Source organism: Tremella mesenterica (genome assembly GCF_000271645.1).
Source record: "Tremella mesenterica DSM 1558 unplaced genomic scaffold TREMEscaffold_4, whole genome shotgun sequence".
NCBI lineage: Eukaryota > Fungi > Basidiomycota > Tremellomycetes > Tremellales > Tremellaceae > Tremella > Tremella mesenterica.
In genome coordinates, this window is record NW_006711228.1 from 1,421,487 (window position 1) to 1,440,537 (window position 19,051).

The window sequence follows — 19,051 nt, forward strand, 5'->3', positions numbered from 1 at the left end:
TGTTATTCTCACTATTCCAACCTCGGTAGGAGGTCGTCCCTCCCACAAGTTATAACCTGTTCTACCGGACCGACTTGGATCCCCTCGTTTTCGATTTCATCGCTTCCAACTGCCTCGTCGGACAAACATACTTTTTCGGATAGTCGGATTGCCTTCGTCTCTGGACGAACACACTACACTCGCAGTACTTGGATAGAAAGAGGGACTTGAGCACAAGATGAACCCATCGTATAACGAACCCAATGTGGAGAAAGAGATCGAAAACCTGACTGGGATACATCATGTCAATGAGGTCGATTCGGATCATCATACCATTCATGGTGATAAAGCTTTGGAACTTATCGAACATTCCAAACGGATTAACATTGAAGAAGTTGATCCTGCTGTCATTCGTAGGATTGTGAGGAAGACTGATATGGTTCTGTAAGTTTCTCTCCTCGGTCCGCTACTTAAACTTTCATATTCCTATGTCTCTTTTCAATCTTTCTTTGGTTCTTGCTCTAGATTCTCAACGGAAGGGATAGCAATGTTCTCAACTCGACATCATTTGACGTACTCGTCTGATTTGTTAAAGTAGTTCAAAGCTGACCTGATAGTATGCCGATCATGTGTCTCTGCGAATTCTTTCAATTCTTGGACAAGAGTTCTATATCCTATGCCAACCTTGTAAGTTCTCCTTTTGCCCAAACCACAAACATCACCTGGATCCGAGAAGATTTCTGACGTCAGTTCGGGATCCAACAAGCTACTCATTTGAAAGGTCAAGATTTCGCTTGGCTCGGATCTATCTTTTAGTCAGTTTCCTCCCACGCTTCAGTACGTAAGCTGATATGATAGTTTTGGATATCTATTTTGGCAACCATTTGTGGGTTATCCCCTCGATATTGGTTCGGAGATGCTGATTCCTTCAGGCGGCTTATCTATTGGTCCGAATTCCCGTCCGGTACCACCTCAGTAGTATCATCATGATTTGGGGTGTGAGTACTCCTGTTAAGAATGAAAAGGCATAGCTGATAGGGGAGTTGATCCTTGGGTGTCTAGCTGCTGGTCAAAGCTTTGCTGCTGAAGCTTCGTTGAGAGTGAGTGGATTGTGTTTGTATTGGTATGAGGGATCAAGCTGAAGGGTTAGTTCCTCTTGGGTATGGCCGAAAGTGGAATGAGTGAGTAATGGTCTTTTTTTCTATATTATTTCGTCCTTCCCTCGTCTTCTCTTCCATCCACGTTCAGGCCTCTCCCCTTTGTTCATCTCGTTCCGTGCGACTGTATCCCTGCTTGATCTTTTGGGTCCTTTCCGGGAATCAAGGTCATAGTACTCGTACTCGTAGTGGAGCGGAAGGATTTTATCCGAAGTTCATCAAATCAACACTTTCAATTTCATGTTCAACATGTTACATCTTCCCTCTCCTCTTACTTTCCTCTCTCCATAACCCCGCTGATTTCAGTCCCAATCCTAGGTTCTATAACCGGTTCCTATTACCTCCGTTCCGAACAAAGTACAAGAGTAGGAATATGGTTCGGTTCCGTCGGTATGTCACAAATCATCGGTGGTTTAATCTCTTATGGAATGTTCAACCTTCATTCTACTCGAGTGGCAGCATGGCAGTTCATTTTCGTCTTGTTAGGTCCAGTAACAGTCCTTTTCGGAATTTATATCCTCATAATGCTTCCTGAATCACCTGCGACAGCTTGGTTCCTTACACCTGAAGAAAGGTTGATAGCTTTGGAAAGGATCAGAAGTAATAAAACTGGTACACATGCTACGGAATATAAACCTAGTCAAGTATGGGAAGCTGCGAAAGATCCACGAATATATCTGGCGGCTATCTCGGTGTTTTGTGCTAGTGTACAAAATGGAGGTGTTTCATCTTTTGGTGCTACTATCATCAAAGGTTTTGGGTTCACTACGAAACAAACTACTTTATTGGGTATGAGTACAGGAGGGAGTGAAACTGTTGCTATGGCTGTTGGAGTTTTGTTATCTAGATGGTGGAAGATGAGAGGTGAGTTGGTCTCCTTTTTTCGTTTTCATCTCTACCCTATTCAATTCTTCCCCTTCCCATCCTATACCGTTCTCGAATATCCTTTCCTATGAGTAATACTTTTAGCTTGTTCCATTGGCGGGACAGAGCATGTTCGGATTGGGAAAGATGATGGAGGAGGGGTTTGGATATGTAAAATAAGTATGAATGGTTTGACGATTCAAAGACTGATCATCAGCACTCCCAGCTATCTGTTGTATATGCGTAGCCATAGTAGGAGCCGGTTTAATGGTCGGAGCTCATAATAAAAACGTTCAATTCGGAGGTTATTGTCTTATCTTTTGGGTAAGTCCTTAACATCGTTTTAGTTGCACATTCGAGTCACCCAATCTGGACATTGAAACGTCTATCTCTTGATTTGAGATCTCGGATCTTGACGACCGACACTTCAGACTGAGGATCAAGGATTGGAGACTCAAAACTCAAAAGAGGATCGAGGGTCGAGGGATTGAGGAGGAAAAGAAAAAAACTGACATGGAAAGGTACCCGTTGGTCAAATGTTATTCGTACCATGGATGCAATCCATGGTCGCAGGTCATACGAAAAGATCCACATTTTACGGTCTTTATCAAATCGGTTGTGCAGTTGGGAATATAGTCGGTGCTCAGATATATCGACCTCATGATGCTCCTCATTATATCCCTGCGAAAATTGCTATTTTAGTTACCATCACTCTTCATGGAGGTGAGTTTGGTGTCTTTTTTTAATTACAACTCGCTTCTAATTCAACATCTTTCATACCGTTGATTATCGAAGTCGACGTCCTTTTCCGCGAGCAACTTCTTTATTTGTTAGTTCACGGTACGAGCGGAGGTGTGAGGAGAAAGGTCGAAGTTAAAGAAGATAAGGTAAAATTGACAAATAGTTACTATGGGTATGATCGCCCTCATTCATAAATATTGGAACAATCAAAGAGCTCGTAGAGCGATTCAACCTCCTGAAGAAGAGAACATTGAGTTTAAAGATCGAACCGATAAACAAATCCCTTCTTTCGTTTACCCATACTAGACATGTTGTGATGAGATCGCTTCGGATCAGAGGGACGAGATGTTGTGACGTCCATTTTGGCGACAGGTGACTTTAGAAGGTATATAGAAGAGTGATAGAGTTCGAAAGGTTTGGGTAAGGGCTTGTGGTTTTGAGGATGTCGATGTCAGTCTTGCTTTTGTTAGAAGTAAATGTGGGAACACTGTTATTTTGTAGATAATCCAGAATATGGAATGCATCCGGGTTCTTGATCTCAACATCTCCCATCGTATGTCATTGGATAGGTCATCACAAATAGGTTAGAACAGAGATGAGAACCAATCATGGTGAGGTAATTCCGAACGAGGGACGGTCAAAATCATAAGTCAGTATTACTCGAGTGACGAAAATGGAACCAAAGTGGCATACCAGAAGCCCAAATATAATAAAAGATGATCACAATGGAATGAGGAGCGGAAGAATCAAACTGAAGATGATCGCGGAAAGTATAGTAGAGGACGAAGTAGTGAAAGAGGTAGAAGAAGAAGACGAAAGGGTCTTGTTTCATCAGCACTGTTTCTCACGTACGAAGAAGAAAATACTCACATAACCAAACATTATACCCTGCTTAGCATCCCTCAAAGTGGGTGCAGCTACAAAACCCATAGCAGTTGCCGTAGCAGCGATAACTGGCAGAGCGTTGGTGCTCTTAGTCGAAACCCGAGAACCAGCTGCTGATCCGTCGCTCTGCGCATTTGATGCACTTGCCGCTACAAAGGTGGAAGGCATAGATGTGTAATTGTTCAAACTTGGTATAGTATTCGATACGACATACGACAACGCGAAAGAACTTGTGCTACTTGCGCTATTACTTGAAGATCCGGGGGAGGTCGTAGTTGCGGAAGTACCTGGTGTTGTACCTGCTGACGAGGTGGGAGATGTGGAAGTGGTGGTAGCAGCTTTTGTCGTAGCAGCTGCCGCCGCGGTGGTTGTGGATTTTTTCGACGAGGCCGAGCTGGAGGTTTGGTCTGAAGAAGAGGAAGAGGATAGTTCGAATAAAGTCATGTATGCGTATCCACCACAGGGTTGATTATCATCACCATTGCAGAAGTAGCTGCAATTCGATTCTTCAGCAAGGTCCATGTTGTGTAATGCGTCGCCGCAGAAACACTGGGTACCCATCTCTGCTGATCAGATACAACCCCTTTAATGCCACATCGACAAGACCGGAACCAGTTCACGGAGCGGAGAGTCAGATTACGAGTGGACGATGGGTGTATTGGTCGATGAAAGAGGTTTCAAGCGCTGCAGATGATGTATATGGGTAGAAAACTTGCACCTAGCAAAGAGATAGGAGGGGCATAGAAACAATTTGACTAAGGAACCGTCCCATTTTTCTTGTCGTTTGCCAGTATGAAGGGTGCAAAGGACCATCACATGATCTGGAATGATCGCCTTGGATGAGACACGAGGTGACAAGGGACAAATAGGAGGTGTAGACATAATTGGAAGTATTACTGGACAGGAAATCAAACCCACCAAGACCGGCATATTTGAAACCCATCCCTGCACAGTGATCAATACATAGAAGATCGGTTTGCGAGTCTTTACCCCAAACTGTGATGTATCAGCATGTTACTGATCCCCTCTATCCATTTTTACCCATCTTGATGGCGGTCGAGGCGGACAAGGGATGTCAGAGGACGAGGGGAAGGATTCGTGAGAGAGTCACTCACAAGAATCATTCAACCCTCTCTGTCCGATACCCTCATACCAACATCCCTGATACGACCAACCGGAAGGAAGGGTAGGTATCGTGAATGCTCTGCTAGTCCCCACCCAAGCGCTAAGTAGTAGTAAAAAGAGTGTGTTGTACATTTCTGAAGCGTATTACGTCGACATCTGGACAGAAGAGAGAGAGAGAGGGAAGGTAGGTGGCGGTTGAATAAGTGTCGACGAAGAGGGAAATGATGGTAAAAGACAAGAGAGGAATATAGAGGGCAAAAGGAGAGGAAGCAAGCTGAAGGAACAGACCTGAAGTCCGACTTTAATGGGTTAGGATGAGGACGCCAAAAGGTCATTTGGGGCGTTTCGTTCTCATGTCCAAAGGCCTGTTATGTGAGTCAAAGGTAGGAGCGCAAGTGAGGTTCAGAGGGTCAGATGTCAAAAGGACAAGGGTACCTTGGAGAGTAAGGAGAACCTTTCCGGATTCTTGGGCCTGAAGCTTGAGCTTGAAGAGTTGAGGGTTCCTTAAGAATCTCCCGGAGAAGAGTGTGGCTGTGTATAGAACGTCCCCTTTGGCTGGAAAGAGCTTCAGCCGGGGTTCACCTGCCTGAGCGAAGGGGTGAGAAATCGGTTAGTAACGGAGCGGGATGTGGAGACTGGGGGAGCTGTACTGTAACTGTCAACATACCTTTACTGTTCCATACAGGACCGTCTATACTTGAGAGTCCTATACCATTGACATGGTACATATTGAGCGGATGTGGTGTGCTTATATCGTCATTGAGAAGGTGAGAGAGAAGCAGGGTCAACTCGGCCGAGGAGGAAGGTGCCACAGTTAGATGAAACGCCGAGTAACGCCGTTCGCCACTTGTGATGCCGATCGTCGGTCGTCGTCGTCGTCGTCGTTGCTTCTTTCTCACTCACTCCACAAGCCATCCTTCTCAGATCTCATCTCTCGTTCAATCCATATAACAACTTGATATATTTCGTCTTTTGCACAAGGCTACAGGTGACACACAATGCGATCATTCATCCGCGCTTCAGCGACCGTCGCATCGACATCGATGACTCGTCCCGTTCCGGCCAGGAATATCCCTCGACCTATGCTCGGGGGGATGCAGATAAGTAAAAGAGGATACCATGAAAAGGTCATCGATCATTATGAGAACCCAAGGAATGTCAGTCACTTTTTCATTTTCCTACATGGCATCCAAGCAGCTGGGTAACATGGACACACTTGGGATCGAAGCTGATTCATAGGTCGGTAACATGAACAAACTTGATCCCAACGTCGGAACCGGACTTGTCGGCGCACCAGCCTGTGGCGAGTGAGTTGAGCCTCTTTCCCTTCACAGGATGAACATTCGTTTTGTACATCGTTTCACGGCTCTCTTTGTCAATGAGCATATGCGTCTTGTCTTATGCGTTGGAACTCAAGTTGACCTGCAGCGTCATGAAACTACAAATCATGGTCGGTGAAGATGGAATCATCAACGATGTCAAATTCAAGACTTTTGGATGTGGATCCGCCATTGCGTCATCGAGTTACATGACGGAACGTGTCAAGGGTATGAGTCTGGAACAAGCTGGTCAGGTTAAAAACACGGAGATTGCAAAGGAATTATGTCTCCCCCCTGTCAAGTGTGAGTCGCATTAGATTCATTTTTCTCACTAACTCCCCATCTCTAACCCTGAATCTCGTAAATCTACCATACTCCTGAGTGGCTGCGTTTCAGGTGGTCAGACCCGTATTTCATGAGACTGACTACCAGTACATTGTTCTTTACTCGCTGAAGACGCTATCAAGTCAGCTATCAAAGATTATCAATCCAAGCGTGCCAGACTCAGCGCGGGAACAGTGAGTTGTCAGTCTTCTGATTATGGAACTGAGCTTATATTAGACTCAGCCTACCATGGCTCAACCTATGGCTGCTTCGGCGTAGTGAGTCGCTAGGCTCGTCCGAACCCTTTAGGTGCGTGATCAAGGGTCTGGTTATGATGGATTTTCCGGGCGTGTGGTCAGGTAGAAAGGTGAAAGGATGACAAAACATGTATCTCTTTATCATGAAACTCTAGGAATATCCCTCAATCAACCCTGTTGTCTCAAAAACTCGAGTGACGCGAAGACCAACAAAACTACTTACATTTGTTCTTACGTTCTCAGTTGTCCACTTTCCACCTCTTCTGATCCTCATCGTCTCTTATCGCTCCCCACCGTCCGTCCATTGACCACAGTACCTACGGCGTTGTCATGTCCGCCTCGCCATCATCGTCCGTCATGGAACCTTTGCCCGATGATATCGGACCGTCTGACCAATCTCTTCGGTGGGCTGACGAGATCGAATCAGACCTCACCAAGATTACCGGTCCTTACGGTCTCGAATGGCTCACTTCCCGCAAAAACGATGCTATGTACGCCGACAAAGAAAGCATCGTGAAGCATTGTAGAAAGTATGGTGATCTTCAACGCCCATCCCATGTCCCGGACCGATTCTTTCCCTCTTCCGCCGCTCGTTACGGTCTAAAGCGATACATCATAAGCCGCTCAGAGTCAAAAAAGATAGCAGGTACGGTCAAGAACTTTGTCTGCAACCGAAGCCACAAACGGTCCCGTAAACGGACATGTGAAGGCTGCAAGTATCGCATCCCCGCTTTTTTCTATGTGCCGTGAGTGACTCACTGCCAAGCTGGGGGCTTATCCTGACAGACAGGGCCGACAGAGCTCTATACCCGAAATGGAACTGCTCTTATGCAACAGAGAGAGATATGCCAACTCTGGCTTTCAGTTGGTCAGACTGGGGACGGTGCAACAGGTGTTGGGTTTGTCGTCGAGCTGGGAATGACGGTTGCGGTTTATGCCGAATCCCACTCAAAGAGTCCGAGTCCGAGTACACTGGACCTCAGAACCCGATACAAACACAAGAGAACCCAATCGAGACAAGGACGGTCACACCCGAAGATGTCATGAATAAACGTCAACGTCGTAACCCTCGGCGAGCCCCACCTCCTAACTATTGTCGTGAATACACCCTCTCGTCTGACGATGATTCCGAACTTGGAGACCCCTCATCAGGAAATAACGATCAAGACCATGATCCGTTTCATGATCATGTGCAGGCCGTTCGTGAGCGGTATAAAGACATGCGAACCGCACGTTTGGCGGCCGAAAACCTCATTACTACTTTGAAGGCAGAAAACGAAGCGTTACATGAAGCCGCGTCTCTAAAAGGTTCGGTTGACAGGGAAGAAGACTGCCGTGTCTTGGAGTCGGTGGTAGCGGAGGTGAGAGCCGAATTGGAGCGGCTCAGAGAAGAATTAGAGTCTTGTGCGAGGAAAGATGAAGTGTTGGAAAGTCAGAACAAAGAACTCCAGCGAGAGATGGAAGAAGTGCAGCGGCAGAATGAGGATATGAAGCGTCAAAAAGAAGACCTCAAGCGTCGAAAAGCAGAAATACAACGTCGGTGTGAGGTCGCAGAGAGGGGACGGGCCCGGGCAGTGCGGGACAGAGATCATGAGAAGAAGGAAAGAGAATCTATGTCAAAGGAGTTGGAGAGATTGAAGGAAATAGGGAAGAAGTGACCGGGGCCGCAGGCGAGAGAGGGGTGGGACATGCGTTTCATCAAACGGATACAAGTACCATTACCATGTACCATGATCTATGATCTTTGAAAATCATTCCATGTTCTCGCACCTATCGTCGATCGCTGATCGTTAAAATCGCAGAATGACAGTGAAGAAGAGGTGTTTTGATAGGCACGCTGAAGAGAACAACTGCCACTTCTGAGTGGGGATAGTAGGCACGCGAATCGGACTAAGCCCCCCACCCCTCCTCCACTACTTACTCGTATACGCTATACCCTATTCTTCATCTCGCACTCATTAGGTCATCAATCATCGCCCGAAGCATCTGGGAGCGTCTCACCTTGGATAACCTTCCCGTTTTCCTATCCGTCACTGATCGCTGTACTCTCAGCGACGAACAGGCAATAGGAGACCGAAAAGGACCCCCTGACGACGTTTTTGTTTCTGCTTGTTCAGCAGCGACGGTTTGCCCTTTTGGGACTCGAATCTTCTATACGACACCCTATTCTCGACTTTACCCCTCACTACAAGTAGATCCTGACCCTTGTGTCGTCACACAATAAACGGACAACTCGCTATAGACTAGCAGTCTGACGAACGATTGTCCCGAAGTTTATTCAGGTGTGGGTGGATCCCCGTTTGTCCCCGGTCCACCGGCTCGTTTCCTCCTCCCCCTCACCGCATTGTACTCGTACTCGTACATTCTTCGGGCGTAACACACATCATTGATCCCATTCCTCTTCTCAATCTACGCATTGTTCATTCAACCACATAGACTATGTCTTTCAATTCTACGTGAAATTCAGTTCACCCCCACTCGAAAAAACTCTCTTCGATACAATCCTCCCATCAACCATCAATCACGCTTTTACGCATCAACAAGTCACCCCCCCTTCTATCATGTCATCTCTTGCTTCTTCCCCAGTCCCGACTCATCCTTCTCCTTCTCTCTCCCCTTACACACCCTCTTCTCTTGCAGCGTCGACATCCACTACTGCTTCTGGTCAAATCTCTCCCCTACCATCACCTTCCATCTCAGGCAAAAGCAGTTTCGGTCGCACCTGGAGAGCGGTATTCAAAACTGGAGGAACTGTAAGATCAAGTCGATCCCCCGCTTTAGCCAATATCTTCCCTAACAATGATACCGAAATATCGTCAATGCCTTCTGTTCAAGGGAGTATTTCGTCCACTCGAACTCCATCTAGAAGCCGCATGACATCGCCCTCGACAGAAGAGCCTAAACTTCAATCTCCTCTCCCTCTCTCAACCAAAGAGCTTCAACATCCGGCAGTGGACGGAGAAGATGGGAGAGGAAGCAGTACTGGATCTTCTTATAATGTTCAACTCGGAACTCCCCTACATCCTCAAAATGACGTTCGAGGATATTCCATGGCGGAATCGACTGATGAATCATCCCTTTCTTCAACTTCAAGGCACCCATCATCTGCCATACCTCCCTCTCCATCGGCATATTCAGTCAATACGAGCACATCAACTTCACTTCGTTCACCTCGATTACCTTTGAGTACTTTCAAGGGTCGATTCTTCTCCTCCCCTTCTGCCCCGGAAGCGAAGAAAGATAAATATCTCACTCTTGGTAAATCTTCTTCTGGACGGAAGAAATCAGTGGGATCTTCTTCTATATCTTCGTATGCACAATCACCCAATGAACTGTCACCTAAAACGCCAGGTAAGAAGACACCAAAACCTTCACCGGATGCTCAACCCTCTCGATCCGCAGCGGCAAGATTCTTACGTCGTGTAGTCTCTGCTCCCAATGCCAAAGCTCTTCTCAATCCTACGGATATGCCACCAGTACCTCCTGTACCTCCTCTGAAGGGCCTCAAAACACCAGTAGAAAGTATCAAAATGCCACGCGAATCAAATTCGAAGTCAAATGGGAGTACAAAAATGGCAAAGTCTCCCAATCCTACCGAAGTAGATTTGACCGTCTCACCTACCGAATCCCCTCTCCCACATTCTCTAGCACCATCAGGGGCTAACACACCTCATGGATCACCATTAGCTTCCCCCAATTCGGCATTTCCATCCAGCTCCTCTGCCAGTCTACCACACAGGGCTCAGAGTTCAATCCAAGGTCAGGGTCTTTCGGCTACCGGAACACGAGGTGCAAGGGCCTTGACAGTAGGTGCGGCAAGTGGAAGGGCGAGGGAGATACAGGCTAGCCTTGGTGTAGGACTAGGACTTAATGATGCTATGGATGGGAAGGAAAGTAATCATAAACAAGTGTTCAGAAGGACTTATAGTTCAAATTCGATCAAAACGCGATCGGTGAGTCCCTTCCTTTGTCCTTCTCTCAGCACGCCTTCTCTACCAACGACCATTCTGGATCTTTAGTTGTGGGCGGATCATGACGAAAAATGACGGACTGAATACTGATGATCAGGTCGCTGTGGGCCCATCATCTTTCCAAAAGATAAAGCTGCTCGGTAAAGGCGATGTGGGTAAGGTCTATCTAGTACGGGAGAAAAAGACGGAAAAATTGTATGCCATGAAAGGTCAGTATTCTCCTACTGTCATCTTTCGTCCACATTGTCCGGCTGTCATAAGCTGTTATGCAGTATAACTCCTCACATCCCCTTTATCGCCATCTAGCAGGCATCTGTGTAATCGTTCAAACTCTCGGAAATTGTCAACTTCATGACTGAAGGGATAGCTGATCCGCAGTTCTGTCAAAAGACGAAGTTGTTAAACGGAACAAGATCAAACGTGCATTGGCCGAACAAGAGATATTGGCCACTGCCAATCACCCATTCATCGTAACGATGCACCATTCGTTCCAATCGCCGGATTATATATTCTTTGTTCTCGATGTGAGTTTCGTTTGGCCCTTCCCAACAGAACCATCCCTGAAGTTCCCGTCTTTCTTTTGTCTCCTGTTCGGACTATTGCACCTGTCAGACACATCTTTTAGGATACGAGGCGCCGGGCTCAGTTCCGACTGAGGCCCCTTCATCTTTCCACCCCTCTCCCTGTAAACCCGCCCGTCCCAGGGGTCACACCCATTCTCAGCTGAGTTAGTCATGCACAGTCATCATTTGAGTGAAAGAGCGCAGACGACCGACAAGTCGGAGCCGTGACGATGAAGACGAAGCAAGTCAGGGATGTCAGTAGCTGATGCACAGTACTGCATGGGTGGAGAATTTTTCCGTGCATTGCAGACCAGACCTGGCAAGTGTCTGGAAGAGAACAGCGCCAAGTTTTATGCCGCGGAGGTCACTGCTGCGTTGGAATATCTGCACCTGAACGGATACATATACCGGGATTTGAAGCCTGAGAGTGGGTCTGAATCAATACTAGCTTCTCCGCCTCGTCTCATATATCATTTCATCCTCCTTATCACATCTGTCAATTCCCCTCTCTCTCCAATCTTTTCTCATTCTGGGTGTTGGCATCTTGCTCCAGTCTACTTTCAAGGACATCTAGCTCTTCATTCGAGGACCAATTGAGCCTCTCCCTCTCATTCCCCTCACTTGTCCATGCTAGCATAGGTACACATTACTCGTAATATCAAACTAGCATTCTTTTTTGCTTCGACGAGGCACAAGGCATGCTTGAGTCTAAACCAAGGTTCATCCTGTAGAGAACAACGCCACTGACCTCCAGATATCCTTCTCCACCAATCAGGTCATATCATGTTATCCGATTTCGACCTTTCCAAACAATCCAACGAACCAGGTGGTGCACCTGCTGGTATCAAGCAAGGAGGACCTAATGGTTCTCTTCTCGTTGATACCCGATCGTGCATTGCAGACTTCCGTACGAATTCGTTTGTCGGTACGGAAGAATATATTGCTCCAGAGGTTATAAGAGGTAATGGACATACCAGTGCTGTGGATTGGTGGACCTTGGGAATACTGGTTTATGAGATGATTGTGAGTTGTCTTTGTGCCCCCCCCCTTCTCTCCCCATTTCTTCCTCACTCCCTCCCTCAAACGAATACCAGGCATGATGAAAAGTCATTTGAAGTGCATCGTCCTGCTGTTGGTCAAATTCATACCCAATCATCCCTTGGACATGGCGTAAGCTATTTGGGAAACCAAAGGGGAGGACAATTTTCTCTCACTTATCGACGGAATGTTGTGTAGCCTTTTTGAGGAACCGAAAGGGAGGAACACCCAAACTGACCATGTAGTACGCTACGACCCCGTTCAAAGGTCCGAATCGTAATGCAACATTTGCCAACGTCTTGAAAAACGAAGTTTCTTTCCAAGACGGTCACGCGGTTTCTAAGTGAGCTGACTTCGAGTTCTATGTAGTGGGGAAAGCTAACAACCAGCTTATGTAAAAGTGCTATACGCAAGTTGTTGATAAAAGATGAACATAAACGTTTAGGTTCTAGTAGTGGAGCTAGTGAGATAAAATCACATAAATGGTTTGCTAGTATAAGCTGGGGATTATTGAGGCATATGACACCACCTGTGGGTTTTATTCCCCGCATAAATGTCCTTCCCCCACCCTTTCCCCTCACGATATGTCTTCCTCTCTTTATCCCATTCTCACAATCATCACCTCTCCTATCGATTTTAGAGCTTCTCGTTCATTTGGATCGAACACAAAAACAAAACCCATCCTCACCTATGTATCTTCCTTAAAGATACATCTACCTTCTCGTCATGACAGCTGTGCGAATCATTAAATTCGAAACAGAACTGATTTCCAGATCGTCCCAGCCGAATCTAACGGTATAGACGCTATAAACTTTCGTACAATCCGTGATTCCAAATCTCTCGATTTTGAACGATCTCCCATTTTAGGTGATATGATTCACGCTCAAGCTGGTTCACCATCAGTCAGGACGGGATCAGCAACACCGGGAATGTTGACGCCGAAAGAATTGAATAGCGAGGTTAATCCATTTGGAGAGTTTAGTAGCGTTACGAGGGATGTTGGTGATTGGTGAGGATTTGTGTGTCTCTGAGTTTTGTTTGTATACTCAGTCAAAACTTTGGAAGAAAGACTCTTTACACGACATGTTTCTTCCGTTCTGCTTCACTCGACAGAATATCGATTTTGCTATTTCACACGACTTCACTCGAATTTTCAACCCCACATGAAATGACTGGAAACCATCGTACTCGACATGGAAGGGTCAGGAAAAGGGGATGTCCTCATGGGGAGTTAGTGTACGGAAGTCTTCTTGCTTCGTGTGATTGAATGGGGATCTTAGAGAGAGGGGAAAGGTGAGGTAGGTGTTTGATACATGTTGCCATCCAATTTGAAAATTTAGAGAATGCGAGGGAGAAAGATGAGGTTGTATATAGAAAAAAACAAAAATGTTGATAAGACTGTTTGAAAAAATCTGCATTGATAACATTTCGTTGATCACTTGTCACCTTCTTCTGATGACCCGACCTGATTCTTCCCCACCCCCGACCTTGAAGATCAATTAACCCAACCTTCAACTTGCGCTCGCAAACCCGTCGAATGACCTATCCTCGAAGCCCACACGTTGATTTTGAACCATTTACCGTTCTGCATGATTCTGTACTACCCCAAATCACCCCACTCCCTCCCCAGAATGAAGCACCCCGACAATTGAGATATCCATCCCCACGGATCCTCACTCACTCGGGTGTCAAACATGACACGACCTACACCTATGTACTACACCTATACTCCATCTTCATGTCTTCTCTCCCATTCCCTAGCGGCATCCTCCACATTCTGTCCTTTAGCTTCTAAATATTCTTCCAAACCTTCTAAAGCTGGTAAAGGTGTGAAACCAGAATGGTATATACCTAAAATAGCTTGTCTAGCTTCCCATTCTCTTTTTGTAAATTTATCTCTCATATCTCTTCTCTCACACTTTTTCCCTTTCCCTCTTCCTCTTGTCTTTCCTTTCCCTCCTTCTATTTCATTAACATCATCGACATCTCCTTCAACCATTGAATGTTCGACATAAGGAGAATTGAAAAGAATATCTACCGATCTATCTGAATCATCCTCTGAACGTTTTCTTACGGCTCCTACACCTTCTCTAACGGGGGAAGATTCGACGATTGTTATACCACCCGGTATGGTTGATGAACCTCCGAAAATACCACCTTTAGGTGATTTTAAAATCGAATCTCCTGAAGAATCCTTCGAGTTTTGTGAATGGGAAGGGTTGTTCGAAGTAGAAGAAGAAGGGGAGGAAAACGAGTTTAAGGATGAAGGGTCATAAAATGGAGTAGAGGATGAATGAATGGGAATTGGTGATGATGATAAAATACGTGTTTTGAAAGAATCATATGACATGAAAATACTTTCGTTATTACCGAATATATTTTTGAAAGTCGTCGAGTTCAGATTAGAAGGAGGAAGGAAAGTAGAAGAAGAATGATGGAGGTTTATTAATGAACGAAGTGTTTGACGAGGGAGACGACGAGGTTTTTGAGGATGATTCGATTCTTCGGTAGAGGACTTGGGAGGTGTCGATGTTGTTGAAGGGATGTATAGGATGGTAGAAGATGATAGGGAACGGAGAGAGTGTGGATATGGTTTTGAGAATTTCGTTTGGAATTGACGCAAGACAGTCAGAGAGTTATTCGAGCGCATTTTGAGAGTTTGGACTGAGCGTTTTGTGTTTTGAGTGAAGGAAAGTAGTTCAAGTGTGATTATGATTGATGGTTCATAAATCGTAGGAAAACCAATGAGTCTGATGATTTTTCTGTGGGCTGTTGAGAGCTCTTAGCTGCTAGCTGCTAGTATTTCCTTGAGGTGGTAGTGATAAGGAGGTGTTTATGAGAGGCCTACTCTACTTTGGCGGTGAGTTAAGAGTTTCTGCAGCCAAGAGTGAGTGTGCGGAGATTGACTTGAACTCCGTGTGAACGCATCGGATTTTGTCCAAAAAAAATGGTATTCCCCCTCTCATCGTGAACATTATGTCAAATCTCCAATGGGACCTCATAAGGGGTTATCATGCGTCAGCTTCAAGCTCTCAAAATAGTGCTGGCTCGGAGGTTTCGGATGTGGTGAGAAATCTCTTCGACCAATTACTAGACGCCGACTTTAAATCCGTCCTCACTTCTCCCTCCGCCGTCGATATCCTCAACGACCCAAGTCTCTTGGAAGGTCTATCAACTCAATCTTCCGAGTCTACCAGTTCCATCATCACGGGTAATGTCAATGATGACATCGACAATGGCGTTTACCAATCGCATGATTCAAACGACATCAAAACACTTATCATAGCCATAGCTCTTTTACATTCTTTCATTCAAATCAACTGGACAGGTCCATCTCTCTCTTTCACACCTCTAGACTTCCTCACATCTCTCTCAATCTCACTTCAAGATCTCAATTCTTCCGCTTTACCTTTCCTAACACTAAACGGTGAACCGGCATATCATCTCGTCTCTGAACCTATCCTCCTCGTTCTTTCTCTCCGTCTTCTCAAACGATTGCAAATCGAATCAACGTTGGAAAGTATATCATGGTGGATACTACGTGCGCATATGGTACACCAATCTTTACTAGATGAAAAAGTCCCATTATCATCTGACAAGTTAAAGGCAGTACAGAATATGGAATTACCTGATGATCAAGATTTGAGAAGTATGAGGGAATTGGAAATTGGGTTATACTTTCATTCACTGGGACAAGATAAATTGGCCAATACGGCTTTTTTGAAAGCTGCGAAGGAGAGTGGGTTGGAGTTTGAATTGACAGGAGCTTTGGGGAAAAGAACGAAATACCAAGTGGAGGAGCATTCTCAATTGGTTTTACTCGCTCAGTCCAGATTTCGTCCGGATGATTCGTCGGGTATCTCTTCCACCTCAAACACCATGGACGACAGTCATCAAGCTGCGTCTATTTCGAATACATCGTCTGCCTCTGATGCTGGAATGACCAATGGGACCAGCATTAGAGAGGAAACAAAGGATAGAAGTAAAGACCAAGTCTCAAATAACCTACCACAAACGTTACCACTCAACGATGACACTCTTCTGGAAGAAACACAATTCACCAAATCTACTCAACTATGTTCTTCATCCACCAATTCTAAACTTTCTCACCTTGATCCTACTTCTCAACCCCCACTTCATCCACTCGATCAATCCCTACTCCTCTCACTTTGTTTATCGCAACATAATTCCTCTCCTTCCCACGGTTTGACCTCTTCTCAAATGATGCCTTTCATTACCCGAGTTATCTCACATCCAGATAGTTGGTCAGTTCACACTACCGCTCTTCTCCTTCGATCACGTTTAGAATCTAATCGTTCACGTACTGTCGAACGTTCCGCACTTCAATTAGCCGCATTAATCGATCAGATGCCAAGTACAGATTCCACACCTTCTGAACGACTGAGATGGTTTCATCACCTACCCTTACCTAGTAAATGGGAAATGGAACGTGAATTAGCAAGACGATATTTATCTTTAGGAGTTATGAGATCCGCTTTAGATATCTTCACAAGATTGGAATTATGGGAAGACGCAGTTTTATGTTTGCAAAAGATGGAATGTGAAAAAGAAGCTATTTCAATAGTGAAAGATTTACTACAAGGTAATAAAGTAGAATCTGATTTGATTCAAACTCTTGGATCTTCAAGGATATCAGAAAGAGGGAAAGAAAAATTAGGTACAGCAAGAGAAGCTAGACTTTGGTGTTTATTAGGAGATTTAGCATTATCTTCTGAACAATCTACAAGAAATCCAAATGAAACGAAAAGACAAGCTATGGATATGTATTGGAAAGCATGGGAAATATCCAATAAAACTTCTTCTAGAGCAATGAGATCTTTGGCAAGTTTGAAAGTTTCACTAGAGGATTATGAAGGATCTATCGAATGTTTTAAATTCGCTTTGGAAATAAACCCTCTTTATTCTAGAAGTTGGTTCACTTTAGGTTTTTGTTATATGAAGCTGGAACGTTGGGAAGAAGCTAGAGACGCTTTTCAAAGAGGTGTAGGAGTGGATGAAGATGATGCGGAAGGATGGAATAATCTCGCCGCTGTTTATTTACGTTTGGCAGATCGATCATTGTTATCTTCTTCTTCTACTTCTTCCTCCTCTTCTTCGTCGAGTACTTCAACAATAGTTCCTCTGAAATCTCAATCTCTCAGCGCAGATACATCCTCGGACAAATCTTACAATCCTCAGAGTAATACTCTTACTTCGAGTAAACTCGACGATTTCTCAGCAAATCAGCATGTAATGAGTCCCCAACATGTATCAAACCCCGACCAACTTGAGGGGACGAATGGAGACTCATCTCATATCGTAGAGGAAGAAGAAGATTCATCTTCGAAACTCCCAACAGCGATGGAATACAAACTTCTTGCTTTCCGCGCCCTCCGTCAAGGTCTTAAAGCATCACCTACAAATTGGAGAATGTGGCAGAATTATATGTTTTTAGCTCTTTCGGTCGGGGAATTGGTAGAAGCTTGTAGAGCTATGATGAGGTTGGTAGAGGATTTCGGTGGAAAGGATCCTATCAGGATGGTAGATTTTGATGTTTTGGATAAATTGGTGGATGCGGTTATTCAACAAAATCCAACTCAAACTCAAACCCAACTTCACTCTCAAACTCAATCCCAATTCCTGACTCAATCGGAGGATCAAAACCAACAACAAAATCAATCGCCAATCGATGGTCAACCCAAGATTCAGAATCGGAACCATCAGTCTCAGTCTCAGAAACTCAATACAATTCCCGAAGACGACGTCGCACAATCTACTAAACCAGAAGTCGATTCATCTGAACTAAAAGAGAACTTCACATACGGATTAGAATACACTTTATCATTATTATTCTCTCAAACTCTCTTACCTCGCATTACTGATTCTTCCCATATCTACAAATCCCATTCTCGATTCTTAGTCTATCAAAAGAAATATGATCAAGCTGTAGAATCTTCTTTGAGAGCTTATAAATGCGGTGTGACGTCGAATAGGGAAGTAGAGGTGGATATTGAGAAATGGAAAGAAGGGGTTAAAGATGTGATTGAAATTGTGGATCTTTTGAAGGATTTAGGAACTAAGATGACGGACAGAAAAAAGGGAAGATTATCTATAAGGAATGAGGAGAATGAGGTAGAGACGGTAAGGGTTGAAAGAGGGGAGATGATTAATTGGAAATTAACTGCGAGAAATATAATTAGGACGTTTATGGCAAGAACGAAAGTGTGAGTTTTTAAAGGAATCTTTCAAGTTTTCGCCTTTCCTTTCTCGTTTTTCGGTTTTCGTTTCTTTAATTATCGTCTTCTGGATTGACGAGGTCGATCTTGGACATGTGGGGTATAGCAAGATAACTAAATTCCCAATGTTGTATCGTCGTGATGTCTTACATTTGGTTGGCTTTTTTTTTCTTTTTTTTTCTACAAGGGCCTTCAACGATCCAGTCGGGGAAATAAGAAGAGAAGATAGTATCGTACAATGTTAATTGACAGATTTAACGATGAACCGGAGATGGAACAACTTCGTCAACTTGTTCAAGATATCAAACAACTATGAATTACATTTACAGCATCATGTTGAATATTCTCTCAACAGTAACAGTCTTCATGTATACAAAGTAGTCTACCGGCATCTCATATTTGTCTCACTTAGGGATCAGTTTATGCACACATATGACATTGTTTCCAGCACGTCAGAATTAACTGCATATTTGACCTTTCTTCCTTCTATATTCTATACATGACTACCCAAAACCACCAATTGTCATATGTAGATATAGAGGACGGGTAAAGTCATGATACCGATTGATCCAAGAAGATATCAGATGTTACA

The 19,051-nt window shown here is 44.7% G+C and overlaps 6 protein-coding genes across 6 annotated transcripts; 4 read left to right on the plus strand and 2 right to left on the minus strand.

The window, feature by feature from the left end:
- Positions 1-217: 217 nt before the first annotated feature.
- Positions 218-3,280, plus strand: TREMEDRAFT_73743 (uncharacterized protein; the record flags this gene model as incomplete). Its single annotated transcript, XM_007004313.1, has 11 exons — positions 218-423; positions 597-666; positions 730-794; positions 838-865; positions 912-977; positions 1,023-1,079; positions 1,130-1,160; positions 1,443-2,000; positions 2,218-2,324; positions 2,522-2,723; positions 2,905-3,280. 11 exons carry the CDS (start codon positions 218-220, stop codon positions 3,045-3,047), a joined length of 1,533 nt encoding a protein of 510 aa, XP_007004375.1. The 3' UTR covers positions 3,048-3,280.
- Positions 3,281-3,461: 181 nt separating this feature from the next.
- TREMEDRAFT_61908 (uncharacterized protein) lies at positions 3,462-5,086 on the minus strand (the record flags this gene model as incomplete). The annotated part of the gene is made up of 5 exons (XM_007004150.1): positions 3,462-3,563; positions 3,612-4,189; positions 4,545-4,622; positions 4,742-4,851; positions 5,040-5,086. 5 exons carry the CDS (start codon positions 5,084-5,086, stop codon positions 3,462-3,464), a joined length of 915 nt encoding a protein of 304 aa, XP_007004212.1.
- A 570-nt stretch (positions 5,087-5,656) lies between these two features.
- On the plus strand, positions 5,657-6,802 carry TREMEDRAFT_43762 (uncharacterized protein). The gene is made up of 5 exons (XM_007003941.1): positions 5,657-5,908; positions 5,991-6,058; positions 6,180-6,373; positions 6,503-6,588; positions 6,632-6,802. Exons 1-5 carry the CDS (start codon positions 5,750-5,752, stop codon positions 6,671-6,673), a joined length of 549 nt encoding a protein of 182 aa, XP_007004003.1. The 5' UTR covers positions 5,657-5,749; the 3' UTR covers positions 6,674-6,802.
- Positions 6,803-9,890: 3,088 nt separating this feature from the next.
- TREMEDRAFT_43766 (uncharacterized protein) lies at positions 9,891-13,654 on the plus strand. Its single transcript, XM_007003942.1, has 8 exons — positions 9,891-10,604; positions 10,720-10,831; positions 11,001-11,146; positions 11,459-11,612; positions 11,940-12,208; positions 12,469-12,566; positions 12,625-12,754; positions 12,997-13,654. Exons 1-8 carry the CDS (start codon positions 10,119-10,121, stop codon positions 13,234-13,236), a joined length of 1,635 nt encoding a protein of 544 aa, XP_007004004.1. The 5' UTR covers positions 9,891-10,118; the 3' UTR covers positions 13,237-13,654.
- Positions 13,655-13,946: 292 nt separating this feature from the next.
- On the minus strand, positions 13,947-14,873 carry TREMEDRAFT_61911 (uncharacterized protein; the record flags this gene model as incomplete). The annotated part of the gene is made up of 1 exon (XM_007004151.1): positions 13,947-14,873. One exon carries the CDS (start codon positions 14,871-14,873, stop codon positions 13,947-13,949), a length of 927 nt encoding a protein of 308 aa, XP_007004213.1.
- Positions 14,874-15,199: 326 nt separating this feature from the next.
- Positions 15,200-18,775, plus strand: TREMEDRAFT_30027 (uncharacterized protein; the record flags this gene model as incomplete). The annotated part of the gene is made up of 6 exons (XM_007003820.1): positions 15,200-16,112; positions 16,188-17,359; positions 17,549-17,800; positions 17,954-18,274; positions 18,356-18,447; positions 18,712-18,775. 6 exons carry the CDS (start codon positions 15,200-15,202, stop codon positions 18,773-18,775), a joined length of 2,814 nt encoding a protein of 937 aa, XP_007003882.1.
- Positions 18,776-19,051: the final 276 nt, after the last annotated feature.